Source organism: Larus michahellis, chromosome 25, assembly GCF_964199755.1.
Source record: "Larus michahellis chromosome 25, bLarMic1.1, whole genome shotgun sequence".
Taxonomy (NCBI): Eukaryota; Metazoa; Chordata; class Aves; order Charadriiformes; family Laridae; genus Larus; species Larus michahellis.
Genome location: NC_133920.1, coordinates 1,340,537 through 1,350,907, shown reverse-complemented (window position 1 = coordinate 1,350,907; position 10,371 = coordinate 1,340,537). Strand labels below are relative to the sequence as shown.

The 10,371-nt window shown below is 67.5% G+C and overlaps 3 protein-coding genes across 5 annotated transcripts; 1 reads left to right on the top strand and 2 right to left on the bottom strand.

The window, feature by feature from the left end:
• Positions 1-20: 20 nt before the first annotated feature.
• On the bottom strand, positions 21-2,654 carry SYCE2 (synaptonemal complex central element protein 2). Its single transcript, XM_074566953.1, has 3 exons — positions 2,023-2,654; positions 1,277-1,475; positions 21-541 (listed from the first exon to the last, which is right to left on the bottom strand). Exons 1-3 carry the CDS (start codon positions 2,127-2,129, stop codon positions 347-349), a joined length of 501 nt encoding a protein of 166 aa, XP_074423054.1. The 5' UTR covers positions 2,130-2,654; the 3' UTR covers positions 21-346.
• A 123-nt stretch (positions 2,655-2,777) lies between these two features.
• On the bottom strand, positions 2,778-6,220 carry FARSA (phenylalanyl-tRNA synthetase subunit alpha). Of its 2 annotated transcripts, XM_074566949.1 has the most exons (13): positions 6,019-6,220; positions 5,807-5,944; positions 5,627-5,725; positions 5,023-5,141; positions 4,851-4,943; positions 4,642-4,770; positions 4,443-4,558; positions 4,267-4,351; positions 4,083-4,182; positions 3,828-3,996; positions 3,678-3,755; positions 3,127-3,241; positions 2,778-3,038 (listed from the first exon to the last, which is right to left on the bottom strand). In XM_074566949.1, exons 1-13 carry the CDS (start codon positions 6,172-6,174, stop codon positions 2,933-2,935), a joined length of 1,503 nt encoding a protein of 500 aa, XP_074423050.1. In that variant the 5' UTR covers positions 6,175-6,220; the 3' UTR covers positions 2,778-2,932. The 2 variants fall into 2 exon arrangements, with proteins under 2 accessions (XP_074423050.1, XP_074423051.1); XM_074566950.1 differs by lacking the exon at positions 3,127-3,241.
• A 750-nt stretch (positions 6,221-6,970) lies between these two features.
• On the top strand, positions 6,971-10,246 carry CALR (calreticulin). Of its 2 annotated transcripts, XR_012584596.1 has the most exons (10): positions 6,971-7,202; positions 8,173-8,274; positions 8,366-8,569; positions 8,652-8,746; positions 8,841-9,050; positions 9,143-9,256; positions 9,358-9,501; positions 9,594-9,686; positions 9,781-10,032; positions 10,121-10,246. XR_012584596.1 is itself a non-coding variant. In XM_074566937.1 (9 exons), the coding sequence occupies exons 1-9, from the start codon at positions 6,971-6,973 to the stop codon at positions 9,949-9,951; spliced, it is 1,365 nt and encodes a 454-aa protein (XP_074423038.1). In that variant the 3' UTR covers positions 9,952-10,246. The 2 variants fall into 2 exon arrangements, 1 of the variants encoding a protein (XP_074423038.1); XM_074566937.1 differs by having other exon boundaries at positions 9,781-10,246.
• Positions 10,247-10,371: the final 125 nt, after the last annotated feature.

Genomic DNA, 10,371 nt, shown 5'->3' with positions numbered 1-10,371 from the left:
TCTCTGTTCATCAGCATTAATTAAGCTGCCACAGGGAGGGGGCCCTGCATCAGCACGTGTGGTGCGTGGTGCGGTTTGCCCCGGTGGGCGGGCGGCGGAACCTCGGCAGACCCCTCCAGATTCAGCCTTTGGGGCTTTTTTGCTCTTTTTATTCATGATAAATCCAAACATCAACAGCAACGGAAAAGCCCTTTTGGGCCAAAATCCCCCTTTCCTGCTCACAGCCACCTCAGAACAGCAGCAGCAGCAGGTGACGCACGTCCCACTCATGGGAACAGCGGGCTGCCACAGGGCCAGGGGGGCTCCTGCGAGTTTGGGGGGGATCCCTGCAGATTTGGGGCCCGTATCAGGTCTCGGGCTGCAGGCAGAGGTCTCGGTAGGCCGCCTCCACGGTGCGGCAGACCTGCTGGAGCTCGGCCTCAGCCTGCCCCACTCGCTCCATCACCTCTGCCAGCTCCTGCAGCCGCTCCTGGATCAGCTCATTGTGGAGGCCGTAGAGGTGGAAGAGCCGCTCCTCCAGCTGCTCCGCCAGCCCTGAGACCTGCCGCGATGCGGCGGAAAAATAGGGGGGGAGAAACAGTTCTTGCTGGGGCACAGGGGCAGGCAGCGCTGCTGGCACGGCCAGCACCCGGCTGCCATCCCTGGAGGCGGGGTGGCAGCTGTGGCTGCCCGGGCTGGCACAGCTCCCGGCCTGGCTTGACTTGGCCGCTGCCACTGCCAGCTGCGCCCACGGTAGCCAGAGCACCGGCCGCGGTAGCCACCGAGTGCCGGGTCACTGTGGGCCGCAGCTGCTGAGGCCGGGCTGCCATCTGCGCCTGGGCCTGCGGGAGCCCCACCACTCCTGCCCCCCTGGCTGTGGGGACGCCGGTGGGAGCAAAGTCCGGCGCGGCACGCAGCCATGCGAGGACACCAAGGGCAGCCAGCGGCTGTGTGGGGACAGGAGTACCCTCTGCTCCCCACAGCGGGGCTGGAGGCAGCTGCAGCCACCCCCAAAGGGGCTGCGGGCGCTACCCTCGCCATGGCAGCGGGCGCCGGTGCATCCGGCACACCAGGCTCTGCAGCTGACGCCGGCGGCTGCTCGCAACACACTCCCTCCCCGCGGCACCTTGTCTCACTGCCCCCCTTCCATCCCCCTCCCAGCCTGCCGCTAATTCGGGCGGAATAATGCAATTAAATGCCTCAAGCAGAGACCGCATGGCCACACAGCAGCAAGGGGCTTGCGTGGGCCAGGGGCTCCTCACACCCACTGCCCCCCTCCCGAGCCAGCGGCCCCCACCTTCAGCAGCAGGCTCTCCCTGAAGCCGCTCATGACGGTGTGATCCTCCTTTCGGCTGTCGTTCACTCTGTCGATCAGCTGCTGGGCGCGCTGCTGCAGGCCCCCGACGCTGGCGTCCAGCGAGGCAAAGTAGCGGGAGGCCTGGCCGTCCAGTGCCGCCTCTGTGCCGGGCCGGGGGCCCACTGGCAGACCCTCCGTCCTCGGTACAAACACAAGACCCGCACATCAGGGACCTGGGCAGCGATGTTAATTGGGAGATGTGGGGATCCCTGCTAACAAACGTGGCAGCCCACGGATATGTGTCACCCCATGGATATGTGTCACCCCCTCTCCACACCGCCTGTGGGGTTGTCACTCCTTATACACTCTTCTCTGTTCACCCTGGAGAAGAAAAGGCTCCAGGGGTACCTCAGAGCCCCTTCCAGTCCCCAGATGGGATCCAGGAAAGCTGGGGAGGGGCTCTGGATCAGAGAGGGGAGCCATGGCACAGGGGGAACAGCTTTAAACCAAAAGAGGGGAGATTTAGATGAGATATCAGGAAGAAATTCGTCACTATGAGGGTGGTGAGCCCCTGGCCCAGGTTGCCCAGAGAAGCTGTGGCTGCCCCATCCCTGGAGGGGTTCAGGCCCAGGTTGGACAGGACTTGGTGCAACCTGGTCTGGTGGAAGGTGTCCCTGGATGATCTTTAAGGTCCCTTCCAATTTAGGTCAAAACTGTGAGGCAACAGAGTGCGGAAAACGTGTTACCTGTCGGGGTTCTCGCTGGGGAGCTCATCCCTGCCCACTCCTGCCAAGAAGGGGCTGTCGCCTGCTGCCGCCTCCACCTCGGGGACATCGTGCTCCTTTCGCGACATGCCCACCCTGAGGGCTGGGGGCCCTGGGGGCTGGGGCTTGGCAGGGGGTAGCCGGACACCCAAGTGGCTCAGGGTCTATGCTGCGCCTGGCACCCCCAGCCCCAGGGGGGGTCCCTCCGGGGGAACTGGGGAGATGGGGAGCAGCTGTGGGACCGGGAACCGGTGCGGGGGGATGAGGAGGAGACCGGGGACCGGGACCGCTGCGGGGTGGGAGAGGGACCCAGGCCCCGCCACCGCCCCCTCAGGGCGCTGAGGGGAGCACGGTGGGCGGGACCTCGGGAGGCGGGGAAGCGACTGGCAGCCGCGTCGGCCAATCGGCGCCCGCCTGGGCGAGAAGGGAAGGTGGGTCCAGCCAATGAAAGGCGGCGCGGGAAAAGGCGGGAAGGGCCGGGCCGGGCGCTGAGGAGACGGAGCCGCGATGGCGCCGGTAGGACCGAGGAGGGGGACACGGACCGGGCGGCCTGTGGCGGGGCGGGGGGAGGCCGGTTGACGGGCGGGGGCCGGGCTGAGGCAGCCCCGGGGGTCATGGGGAGCCACAGTTGGGGCTGGAGCGTCCGTGGGGCCAGCTCCTGTACGAGGCCCCCACCCTGTGAACACCCCCCCCCACGCACACGCAGTCCCCGCCCCAGCACAGGCACAGGCTCCGGGTTGGGCAAAGGGGCTTTATTGAGTCCCCCTCCTCCTGGGAGACAGGGGCCAGGGCTTTATCGAGGCCTCCTCCCCCCGGGAGAACAGGGCTTTATTGAGGGCTCCCCAACTCGCAGGCCGGGGCTCCATCGAGGGGCCCCCCGGAAGGCCGAGGCCTAGGTGTCCAGGCGGCAGAGCGGGCTGTCGTAGACCATCTGCAGGTTAATGCGGTGCCCCACCAGCTCGCGGATGTTGTTGATGCCGTATTTGATCATAGTGGGGCTGGCGCAGGAAGGGGGGGGGGTGTCAGCAAGGATGGCTCCCATGCCAGGCACACCCCCTCTGGCCATTCTCCCCCCTCCTCACTCACCGCTCCAGCGAGAGCCCCCAGGCGATGACGGAGACGTTCTCGGGCAGCCCCATGGGCAGCAGCAGCTCAGGGCGGAAGACCCCCGAGTTCCCCACCTCCACCCACTTCTTCAGCCCTAAAGGGGGGGAGTTGCGTGGACCTCACCCCACAGGGGGTGAGGGGGGGACCCCAACCTTGGGGTACCCTGGAGATGCCCTCCCTCACCAGGCCACCCCACAGAGGCACCCCAAAGCCCCCCTGCTCCAGGGGAGAGAGCGAGGCTAGGACGATCCCTACGCCATACGACCACCCCAGAGCCCCCCAGCCTGCCAGGGCACCTCAAAGCCCCCCACACCACAGGGGAGAGAATGAGGCAAAACTGGATGCCAGCCCAAAAAGTCACCCCATTTCCCCCCTGCTCTGTGGGGCCACATGGAGACGGTGGGGTCCCCGCCACAGTCTGTGGGTGCACACGTAGACCCTGGGGCTCCTTGGGGGCCCATGCAGACCCCCTGAGACCCCCCGTGCTCCACGGGTGGGGGGAGCGTGCAGAGCCCCAGAGCCCCCCTTACCCTCGTGGTAGCTGAACACCTCCATGCTGGGCTCGGTGTAGGGGTTATAGGCCGGCTTGAAGCGCAGCTGGGTGATGCCTGGGGACAGAGGGAGGAGTTAGGGGGGCCCCTGGGGAGCCCCCTGCCCCCTCCCCGGTGGCCCCCCCATACCCAGCTTGCTGAAGAACTGCCGGAGGGTGCCCATGAGGTGGCCGAGGGTGAGGCCGCGGTCAGCCACCACCCCCTCCACCTGGTGGAACTCGGCCAAGTGGGTGGCATCCAGGCTCTCGTTGCGGAAAACCCGGTCGATGGAGAAGTATTTCACCGGGGAGAACTTCTCCTGCGTGGGGGGGCGGGTAGCAAAGGATGAAGGAGGTCAGGTGGGGTGCCCCCAGACCCTCCTGTGCCCCCCTAGACCCGTCCCACCTGGCGGGCCAGCCGGTAGAGTGCCCGGGCACTGGCCGACGTGGTGTGGGTGCGCAGCAGGTTCTTCCTCGCCTCCTCCAGCCGCCAGTCGTACTTGTACCTGGGAAGGGGGGCTCAGAAGGGGGGGCCCGGCCTGGGGGAGGGGGACACAGCCCCCCAGTCCACCCCCAGGTCTCGTCCTCACCCCTGTGAGCCGTAGCCTCCCTGTGAGTGGACCTTCTTCACCTTGGCCGTGTAGCCGGCGGGCAGCTCGGGGGCCTCGGCGGGATCTGGGGGAGGGGGAAAACAGATATGGAATAGGTCAGTGGGGCTTGGGGGGGGGTGTGTCCCCATTTCCACCCCCCGGCCCCCAGCACCCACCCTGCAGAAAGAAGGTGTCGTGCTGGTCGCGGGCCGGGTGCTGCTGGGGCTGGAAGAGGGCGTCGAAATTCCAGAAGGAGCTCTCCACGAAGTTGTCGGTGGGCATCTCTGTGAACCTGGGGGTTGCGGCGTCAGGTCCCCCCCTTCCCAGCTTGGGGGATCCCCCGGTGCACCCCCCCCCCCGCCTCCCCCCACTCACCCCATCTCCAGGAAGATCTGGCGCAGCTGCGAGCGCACCTTCAGCAGCGGGTGGAGGTGGCCGCAAGCCGGTGGTAGCCCCAGGGCTGAGAAGTTGTAGGGCTTGAAGGGGAGCTGCCGCCAGGAGCCCCTGAGGGTCAGGGGGTCACGGTGAGGTCATGGAGGTCAAGGTCAGGGGGTCACGGCCAGGTCAGGGGGTTGTGGACTCACGTGGCGATCATCTCCGGCGTCAGCTCCGTCTCCTGCCGCGCCACTGCCGTGCTGAAGGCGCTGCCCTTGCGGATCCAGTAGGATTTGAGGGTGCTGGGGGGGGACACAGGTGGGGGTCAGGGGGGTTCTCCTCAACCTGCCCCCCTGCCCCGTGTCCTGTCCCTCCCCTCACACTTCCAGCAGCAGCTTCCTCCTCTTGAGCTCGGTGCGCTCACGTTCGGGCAGCCCCTCGGCCTCCCCCTGCTGCACCCGCCGCAGGCTCTCCTGCACCCTGTCCTGCACCTCCGGCACCTGCGGGGACGGGGGGGGATGATGGGGGGGTGGAATGGGGGACAGTTTGCCCCTGGGGCTGGGGACAGCCCCAGCCCCGACAGGGACCCCCGGGGTGCTCCAGGGGACACCCCCCCCCGGGTCACTCCGAGTTTCGGGGAAACCCCCTGGGACCCTCCTGGCTCTGGGGAACCCCCTCCCTCAGGACACCCCCAGTTCTGGGGGATCCCCTTGGTCCCTTCAACTCTAGGAGAACCCCGTGGGATGCACCCAGTTCCAGGGGACCCCCCCGTCCCCCCACCGGGACCCTCCTAGTTTTGGGGGACCTCCTGCCGTTCCCCCCGGTGCCAGTGGACCCCCCGGGATCCACCCCTTCCCCTCCAGGTGATCCCCATCTGTCCTCCTGGGGACCCTCCCAGCTCCAAGGAACCCCCTCCATCCCCTCAGCTCTCGGAGTCCCCGTGTCCCCCCCGGTTCCGGTGGATCCCCCCCCCCGGGTAACTCACAGCACGAAAGACGCGGGGGCCGCCGGGCGCCCCCTTCTCCAGGCGCAGCCACTTGTTGGCCATGGCCTTGCTGAAGCCCACCGAGCCACCGGGCAGCTTCTGCAGGGGACGGGACGGCGCTCAGCGACCCGGTGTCCCCCCCGGTGTCCCATTACCCCCCCCCCTCCCCCCGGTGCTCACCATGGCGTCGCTCTGGGGCAGCCCCTCGGCCGGGAGGCTGCGGAAGAGCCGCACCTCGGGGCTGCCGTCCCGCAGCGCCTCCGCCCCCTCGGGGCTCAGCTCCCACCGCGTCGCCGACCGCGCCTCCGCCTCGATCACCTGCGGGGGACCGGGATCAGCACCGAGGGCAGCGCGGGGGGGGCGGCCCCCGGTACCGGCCCTACCGCTCCCACCTCCCCCAGCGCCTGCAGGCTCTTGACGGCCCCGACGAGCGTCTGGTGGTCGAGGCCGAGCGCGGCGGCCGCCTCCAGGCTGCAGAGACCCCCGCCGGGCCCCGCCGCCGCCCGGTCCAGCCGCTCCAGCAGCAGCTCGGCCACGCTCGGCGACATCGCGGCGGTCGGAAGCGCTCCCGGCCGGCACCGGAAGGGGCGGAGCCTCGCTGGGGTTGGGCGGCGCCATCTTGAGCGTGGCGAACGCCATCTTGTGTGGTGCGCGGCGCCATCTTGAGCGTGGCAGTAGTAGGGTGGCATGGGGAGACCACCGGGCGCTGTGAGAGGGCTGTGACGTCAGGAGGCTGTGGAGTGACGTCATGAAGCGCTAGGCTGGCTTTACGAAGTACCCTGCGGGGGGGGAACGTCGCTACAGCGGCAGGCTGGATCCAAGGGGAGTGCCAGCCCCTCATGGGCAGCGCGCCTCCCCCCTCCCCGGCCTGCACCTCCCTGTTTCACGTGTGCTATGACATCACTGGGCTACGTTACATCACAGCTCCATATTAGGTCATAAATATTTTAGATGAAAACAAGACTCCCCATCCTCTGTGTTATATCATCCCCCCCCGCCGCGCGTTCCCCGACATGTCGGGACCCCGACCCGCTCCCCGCTGCTATTATGGGATGGCAGGCGCTGCCCCCCACGTGGTCTGAGGGGGGGGTGGGTGGGGGGAACTGGCCCTTTAAGAGCGCCCGTGCCCACGTGACCGCGGTGACGCACGCGCGGAGGGAGGGCGGGCGAGCGCGGACGGGGGGGGGGGGGGCGTCTCCCTCCGAACGCGTGGTCGCTGCCCATTGGCTGCCGCGCTCAGCCAATGGGAAGCGGCCATCTGGGACGCCAACGTTCGGGGGCGCCGTCGCCGCCGGCCAGCGGGCGGGCGGCCAATGGGAGCGGGCCCCAAGCGGGCGCGGGCCAATGGGCCGGGGCCGGAGGCGGGCCGAGGGGCGGCGGGCGGATAAAAGGCGGCGGCGCCACCGCCCCCCTCCGCAGTGCCGGGCGCCGCCGGGCCAGGAGGGAGGGGAAGGCCGCGCTGTGTGGGGACCGACCGCCATGAGCCGCCTCAGCCTCCCCGTCCTGCTCGGCGCCCTCCTGGCGCTGGCGGCGGCCGGGCCCACCCAGTTCTTCCGGGAGGAGTTCGGGGATGGAGGTGAGGGGGGGCCGGGGCGCGGCCTGCGGGGTCCCCTGAGGTGACGGGGGCCTGGAGGGGAGGGTCCCAGAGGTGAGGGAGGTTGTGGAGGCCCGGGGGTCCTATGAGATAAAGGGGAGTCCCATGAGGTGAGAGGGGTTATAGAGGCCTGGGGGGTCCCCTGAGGTAAAGGCAGTTGGAGGGGGGTCGCCCTGAGGTGAGACAGGTGGCTGTAGGGAGCCAGGGTGTCACTTCAGGTGAGAGGGGATATGGGGGGGCCTGGGAGCCTCCCCCGAGCTGGAGGTCGGGGGCTGTGGGTGGGGGTAAGGGGTGGCCCGGTTATGGGAGTGGATGGGGGGGTGTCTCACCTGAGGGGAGAAGGATGAGGGTTGTGGGGGGGATGAAGGGTCTGGGCTGAGGGAGGATCTCTGGAGGAGTGGCGGGGGGCCAGGGTGAAGGCTCTGGATTTAGTTTACTCAGGTAGAGTGGGGAGAAATAAGGAGGGGCTGAGATGTATAGGAGTGGGTTAGTGGTCAGGTGGAAGATGGGGGGGCTCAGGGCCTGCTTGGATGGGGGGTCCTGGTGAGCATTTCCCACTGGAATGGGGACCTGGGAGGATACGCGGGGCTGAGAAGCCCCCCTAAGCTGGGGGGAGAGAGGCAGTGGATGGGGACTTCTCATTGCGGGGGTGACACTTGGGCATTGGGGTGTTCCCCGTGGGGAGAGGCCAGACAGGAGCTGGCTCATCCAGGGGATTTGTCCTTCCCCGGGCCCCTAAATCCTCCCACAGCAAGAGACACCCCAAGGCCTGAGCTCCCTCTGTGGCTCACAGCAAAATGGGGGGGGGGGCAGCCCTGGCTGTGGCTGGGCAGCTCTTCTAAATGAGCTCCTCTGGAGCGTGACAGGCCTTGGGAGCTGCCCCGGGGGTGTCAGAGTCCCCTCCTCAGCCATGGGGAGGGGGCTCGGTGTCCTGATCTCTCCTCTCCCGCAGATGCCTGGACCCGCCGGTGGGTGGAATCAAAGCACAAGTCCGACTATGGCCGGTTCGTCCTCACAGCTGGGAAGTTCTACGGCGACGCTGAGAAGGATAAAGGTGAGGGGACCCCCCGGGACTGGGCTGTGCCAGGTGGGGAATTCCTGGAGCTGGGAATCCCCCCCATCCCAACACGCTCCTCCTCCCACAGGCATCCAGACAAGCCAGGACGCCCGGTTCTACGCCATCTCCTCCCGCTTTGAGCCCTTCAGCAACCGGGACAAGACGCTGGTGGTGCAGTTCACGGTGAAGCACGAGCAGAACATAGACTGTGGCGGTGGCTATGTCAAGCTCTTCCCGGCCAGCCTGAACCAGGAGGACATGCACGGCGACTCAGAGTACAACATCATGTTCGGTGGGTCCCTGCTCCGCCCCCACACCCCCTATGATGCCGTGTGGGACTCCCCCCCCCCCTCACCCCCTTTGTCCCCCCTCAGGCCCTGACATCTGCGGCCCCGGCACCAAGAAGGTCCACGTCATCTTCAACTACAAAGGGAAGAACGTCCTGATCAACAAGGACATTCGCTGCAAGGTGGGGGGGTGGGCACGGGGCACAGGGGGGCTGCCTTGCCCTGTGTGGGGGGGGTGTCGCCAGCCCCGCTGAGCCCCCCCCCCCCTGCCCGCAGGACGACGAGTTCACCCACCTCTATACGCTGGTGGTGCGTCCCGACAACACCTACGAGGTGAAGATCGACAACGGGCGGGTGGAGTCGGGCAGCCTGGAGGAGGACTGGGACCTGCTGCCCCCCCGCAAGATCAAGGACCCCGAGGCGCGGAAACCCGATGACTGGGATGAGCGGGCCAAGATCGATGACCCCGAGGACACCAAGCCTGAGGTTTCTGGGGGAGTCTGAGGGGTGTAGGGGAGGTCGGGGGGGTTGGGCTGTGGCAGCGTCCTGACGGGACGTGTGTGTGTGTGTGTCCCCAGGACTGGGACAAGCCCGAGCACATCCCTGACCCTGATGCCAAGAAGCCAGAGGATTGGGATGAGGAGATGGACGGGGAGTGGGAGCCCCCCGTCATCCAGAACCCCGAGTACAAGGTGAGGCCGGGGCTCTGCGCAGGGTCGGGGTGGGGGGGAAGGCTCAGGGATGGGCTGTGACCCCCCCCCCCGCCGCCGCTGACCCCCTTGTCCCCCCACAGGGCGAATGGCGGCCCCGGCAGATCGACAATCCCGATTACAAGGGGAAGTGGGTGCACCCCGAGATCGACAACCCCGAGTACAGCCCCGACCCCCACCTCTACGCCTACGACAGCTTCGGTGTCATCGGCCTCGACCTCTGGCAGGTGGGTGGGGGCGACAAACCCTCCCCCAAATTCCTGTGTCTTCCCTCCTGAAGTTCTACGTCCCCCTTTTCTGACTCTCTCTTATCCTGCAGGTGAAATCCGGCACCATTTTTGACAACTTCCTCATCACGGATGATGAGAAATTAGCAGAGGAAATCGGGAACGAGACCTGGGGGGCCACCAAGGTAGGGGCGGAGGGGGGAAGGTGACACCCCTCCCACCTGCGACCACCCCGCCTTCCCCCCACGGCTTTACTCACGCCCCCGCCCCCTCCCGCAGGAAGCCGAGAGGAAGATGAAGGAGCAGCAGGACGAAGAGCAGCGCAAGAAGCAGGAGGAAGAGGAAAAGCAGCGGAAGGAGGAGGAAGGGGAAGAGGAAGGGGACGAGGAGGAAGACGAAGAGGAGGAAGAACCCGAGGAGGCGGAAGCAACCCCCCGGGACGAGCTGTGAGGGGAGGGGGGGGAGAAGGGAGGGTCGGCGAGGACCGTAAATGTCTCTGTGAGACCTGGACTCTTTTCTATGGCCGCCGCCGCCCCACCGGGACACGGCGCCGGTACCGGGAGGGGGGGGGGGGGCGCTCGGCCCCCCACCCAGCCCCCTGGGGGTGTGTGGGACCGAGCCCTCCCCCCGCTCCCGGTACCCTCGGGGTTGTGGGGTGATGGGGGGGATTGATGTTCCGCGGGCGCACGCGACTGTACGGGTGTAGCGATCCGGTTTCTATTAAATTAACGCTTTCGTCCCGGTTTTTCCGCGCCATCTTCCGCTGGCCGCCGCCATTTTGTGCCGTGTCGTCACGTGACGCCCGCGCCGCCTCACGTGATCAGGGCGCCGCCTGTAGGGGGAGGGAGCCTGCGTCACGTGAAGGGGCGG

Coding starts and splice junctions, on each gene's coding strand:
- SYCE2 (XM_074566953.1), bottom strand. CDS start 2,129: ATGTCGCGAAAGGAGCACGATGTCCCCGAGGTGGAGGCGGCAGCAGGC. Junction 1,476..2,022: donor CCCAGCGAGAACCCCGACAG/GTAACACGTTTT, acceptor GTTTGTACCGAG/GACGGAGGGTCTGCCAGTGG. Junction 542..1,276: donor GGGAGAGCCTGCTGCTGAAG/GTGGGGGCCGCT, acceptor GCATCGCGGCAG/GTCTCAGGGCTGGCGGAGCA.
- FARSA (XM_074566949.1), bottom strand. CDS start 6,174: ATGTCGCCGAGCGTGGCCGAGCTGCTGCTGGAGCGGCTGGACCGGGCG. Junction 5,726..5,806: donor TGCCCCAGAGCGACGCCATG/GTGAGCACCGGG, acceptor CGTCCCCTGCAG/AAGCTGCCCGGTGGCTCGGT. Junction 3,756..3,827: donor GCAGTTCTTCAGCAAGCTGG/GTATGGGGGGGC, acceptor CTCTGTCCCCAG/GCATCACCCAGCTGCGCTTC.
- CALR (XM_074566937.1), top strand. CDS start 6,971: ATGGGCCGGGGCCGGAGGCGGGCCGAGGGGCGGCGGGCGGATAAAAGG. Junction 8,275..8,365: donor CGACGCTGAGAAGGATAAAG/GTGAGGGGACCC, acceptor CTCCTCCCACAG/GCATCCAGACAAGCCAGGAC. Junction 9,502..9,593: donor TCGGCCTCGACCTCTGGCAG/GTGGGTGGGGGC, acceptor CTTATCCTGCAG/GTGAAATCCGGCACCATTTT.